Here is a 5,000-nt window from a genome sequence, read left to right as displayed (position 1 = left end):
CAGCAAAATTTCTTGATACCAATTGCAAGGGCGTAGGTTTAGGGGGGGGCGCTGGGTACTAGTCCCAATCAATATTTTGAGATGACAAATTTGTCCCCACCAATATTTAGCAAGCTCCTTTGAACTGTCAGTTTGATATTTGCGCTGCATTTGGATCGATTCCAACGGCCAGGACGACGACAGTACAAGATACGCCGTAATTTGATTGGCGGCGGGGTATCTTACAGGCAGGCTACACGCGCGGGCCGGGACTACTTTTTCTGCTTGCACTCACAGCCTGGCAGCTAGCGGGTGGTGTGTGTGTGTGTGTGTGTGTGCGCGTGTGACGACGTCGATGGTAAGTTACCAGGGCTGTCTCTCTGCCTGCCATATACAAAGGCCAGAGTAAAACATTTTAATATTCCGTTTTTTGCCCCTTTTTGTACTTTGTAGATCAGCTATGTCACCCAAGAAGAAGAAAGGGGACATACGAAGCTTTTTCATAAAGCAGAGTGTAAGTAGGCAAAAATAACTAGCCACACAAATAACTAGCAGTAGCAGTGACTGACCAGGCTTTCAAATGCAGATTCTACTGTGGAAAATAGTATTAACTGGTGATCCTGGTTACCCAGGATAATGTTACAGTTAAACCTAGCTTCTGCAATCTTTCAAGGTTAGGAGCATTAATTAGGGGTGTGGAGCACGGATAGACTCATAGAAGTCGTGCTATCATGATAGAATGCTACGTTAGCAAGTCACTGAATGTTAATTAGCCTACCTTAACTTAGAATCTTGCAGTCATAAACAATGGATCATCTGAGACATTTTTCGTTTCTACATTCTGTGTATGTAATGTATTTGTGAGTGTAGCCTACTTGCTAGACACATGTGCTGGAAAAACATGTTGGCAATGTTAAAAAGGCGAAAGTTAACACTGTTGGTTATTCAAATATAATGAATCATTACTTGATTGATAATATCCAAATAACAATATCTGGTAGGAGGGTTAAACTTGCTAGCCATAGGATAGACTACAAAATTAATTAACCATTTTGTATGCAGGAAAGACCGCATCAAACCACAACAGATTTACATTTATTCATTTAGCAGACACTTTTTATCCAAAGCGACTTACAATTGAGAACAATAGAAGCAGTAAACCTAGGATAACAATATGCAAGTTTTATGACCCTTCCCAGTTTAATCTAATGGACTTTTTTTTTTAATAATAGAATGGGGGGAAGGGGGGGGGGGGGTGGATGTCCCCACCAAAGCTGAGACCAAACCTACGCCCATGACCAATTGTGATGCCACAACAAATACTAATATGCTATTAATTATTTTTTTTCGGTAACACTTTACAATAATTTAAACAATAAATACCGTTTTGTGTCTCTTTACTGTATCGTGACAGATCGCTGTAGCGCCTCAGTTAAAGCTGCTCGTGAACCGATCATCTCTTCCTTATAGTTCATTTATAGCGTCAAATAAACATGAAAGAATATCAGAAGGAATGTTGTTTTAACCAAGGAAAAACGTCAGTACACACCGTTTTTCAAGTTCAAATCCTCCAACGGTAATACGGTAATTCTCTTGACTAAGTTGTCGGACAAAAATGGCAGATTCGGCGGATGGCGGATTATGATTGGACAGATCGCCTGTCAATCAAAACTCCCTGCGAAGGTAGAGAGCCTAAGTCCCTCCCCTCCACTTCCGGCTCATGGGACCTTATTTCGGAAAAAATATGTATGGTAGTCAATGGCGAGAGACAACTTATCTTTTTATTCCGTCTGAACTGTGCCCTGAATTACACATATGATGTTTGTCAATTTAAAAGAGAATTATGAAAGTCAAGAAAGTCACAGTTTGTCATAAAACAGAAGAGTAACATTTAGTTTTATGTGAAAATCGCTCAATGAACTACATCTCTCGTCTCGCACTATATACGTCACCGAGCTCGTGTGTGTGTGCAGTCTGGTACAAAACACACAGGCATGACGGCGTAACGTTACGATTATAACGTTAGACTATAGAAAACATGACAGACGTTAGCTTCAGTAAAGTTAGCTTCAGTAAAGTTAGCTTCAGTAAAGTTAGCTTCAGTAAAGTTAGCTTCATTCATCGAGAGAAAAGGTATGACATCACATGCGCGCCTTTTGGGTTTGTAGTCTTTGTAATGACGTATTTTCACAGTCTTACACCTCAACAGTTTTACATCAAACTGCGACTTTCTTGACTTTAAAATGTATGTTTTAAATTGACAAACATCATATGTGTAATTCATGGCACAATTCAAACGGGATCCAAATATTTGTTGTCTCTCGCCATTGACTACCATACAATATTTTTCCGAAATAAGGTCACATGGTCCACCGGAAGGAGGGACTTAGCGCAGGACTATACGCTAACTGTCCTAAATGAGTTGACGGACAAAAAAGGCGGATTCGGCGGATGGCGGATTATGATTGGTCAGCTCGCCTGTCAATCAAACTCCCTGCGAAGGGTGAATTGAACTCATTATAACAGCTTGAACCTGAGAGCCGAATGAATGAATGTTCCCTGACGCTCACGCAACCGATTCAACATTTGACAAGTGAAAGCAGAGGGAACGAGACGAAGCCTCGCACACAGAAGAATCACAGTAATGTTCTCGCTCTTCAACACGTGCTCTCGCTCTCATTGATCATCATCCCTCTCTCTTTCTCGCGCATCGATTCTCTCCGCAGGCCAAACAAGCACAGAACCATCCGTCTTTTTCATGGAAACAGTAAGAAACCGGGGTTGCTTGGGAAATGTCAATAAGTTAATAACACTGGGAGGCATTATGTGCTCTTTATTGGACAGAGAGATCATCGAGTTATTCTCACTGGACAAGAAGATCAGTCTTATTGAGAATGGAGGCAGATTAATGGAAATGAATCGTCTTGAGTGAATTATCACACAGAGAGAGAAAGATGGATGAGAGGAGAGATGCTTTATCCTTTAAACTCTGAGCAAAGTGAAGAACTGAGAGAAATCATGCATATTTCAAAAGTTCACACACACAGGATTTGGAGTTTTCCATTCCCAGCTCCACATCTTTCTTCAGGCGTTCACACACACACACACACACACACACACACACACACACACACACACACACACACACACACACACACACACACACACACACACACACACACACACACACACACACACACACACACACACACACACACACACAGGATTTGGAGTTGTCCATTCCCAGCTCCACATCTTTCTTCAGGCGTTCTCTCACTCACACACACACACACACACACACACACACACACACACACGATTTGGAGTTGTCCATGCCCAGCTCCACATCTTTCTTCATGCGTCCACACACACACACACACACACACACACACACACACACACACACACACACACACACACACACACACACACACACACACACACACACACACACACACACACACACACAGGATTTGGAGTTGTCCATGCCCAGCTCCACATCTTTCTTCATGCGTCCACACACACGCACGCACGCACGCACACACACACACACACACACACTCACTCTGGATTTGGAGTTGTCCATGCCCAGCTCCACATCTTTCTTCATGCGTCAACACACACACACACACACACACACACACACTCACTCTGGATTTGGAGTTGTCCATGCCCAGCTCCACATCTTTCTTCATGCGTCCACACACACACACACACACACACACACACACACACACACACACACACACACACACACACACACACACACACACAGGATTTGGAGTTGTCCATGCCCAGCTCCACATCTTTCTTCATGCGTCCACACACACACACACACACACACACACACACACACACACACACACACACACACACACACACACACACACACACACACACACACTCACTCTGGATTTGGAGTTGTCCATGCCCAGCTCCACATCTTTCTTCATGCGTCCACACACACACACACACACACACACACACACACACACACACACACACACACACACACACAGGATTTGGAGTTGTCCATGCCCAGCTCCACATCTTTCTTCATGCGTCCACACACACACACACACACACACACACACACACACACACACACACACACACACACACACACACACACACACACACACACACACACACACACACACACACACACACACACACACACACACACTCACTCACTCACTCACTCTGGATTTGGAGTTGTCCATGCCCAGCTCCACATCTTTCTTCATGCGTCTGCGGCACCGGAGCAGGTTCATGAGTCTCCGCACACACAGATAGAAGGACTTCGGGCTCGGGACGATGCTGAACGGAGGCGGGAGAGTCTTGCCATTATCAAAATACGAGAGCCAGAGTTTAGAGCGGGCGAACTTCCACTCCACATCCGCATCGTCCTGCCAGAAACACAGTTACACACACTATTAAACTCTCAGAAATCATCACAGCATAAGAACATGAGGACGCTTTCGGCCCGTGGGTTTGTACCGGCCGCTTCACTGGTCAAATCTGTGTTTGGTATTTATGTCCACTTTGCACAAACATTCAGGCCGTGTGTCTAACAAAGCGTTTTTAGCCAGCTGAAAACGCTAGGCGCTCTGCTGAAAACGCCTAGCTGTGGGCGCTTGAGAGCGTTTTGGCAGCGCAGCACTTTTTTTCTTCAGTTGAGACGCTTTGCTTGTTATGATCCGGAATATCCGCGAAAGTGTTACTAGCATCTCATTCACACATATTTTGTTTCTTTGTTGATTCTATATTTTTTTCTGCTATAATATTATTTTGTTCCGTTATTATGCTTGTTGTTGTCATCTGTAGACGTTGAACAAGCAGAATGTGGCGTTTGGTCAATGTGATATTAGTCCCGCCCCTTCTCCACTGTGATTGGACGGTTGGGTAAAAAGTGACAGTGATGAACGCTGCGATTTACCCCAAAATTGAACATTTTTCAACTTTCGGCGACCAGTAAAAAAACGCCGGGCGTTCAGCGTTTCTGCGTGAAAAAAACGCTC

The 5,000-nt window shown here is 44.1% G+C and overlaps 1 protein-coding gene across 3 annotated transcripts in view; it reads right to left on the bottom strand.

Moving 5' to 3' along the window:
• trpc3 (transient receptor potential cation channel, subfamily C, member 3) overlaps positions 1 to 5,000 on the bottom strand; it is a 74,389-nt gene that overhangs the window by 5,465 nt on the left and 63,924 nt on the right. For all 3 annotated transcript variants that reach the window (XM_077224269.1, XM_077224277.1, XM_077224284.1), the window contains one exon: positions 4,182 to 4,388. In XM_077224269.1, the coding sequence (XP_077080384.1) occupies positions 4,182 to 4,388 (207 nt within the window). The remainder of the gene's footprint in view (positions 1 to 4,181; positions 4,389 to 5,000) is intronic.

Source organism: Siphateles boraxobius, unplaced genomic scaffold (assembly GCF_051911475.1).
Source record: "Siphateles boraxobius isolate OS27281-9 unplaced genomic scaffold, OSU_SipBor_1 123, whole genome shotgun sequence".
NCBI lineage: Eukaryota > Metazoa > Chordata > Actinopteri > Cypriniformes > Leuciscidae > Siphateles > Siphateles boraxobius.
Note: the sequence above shows the minus strand (reverse complement) of the source record. Positions and strands in the feature narration are given on the sequence as shown.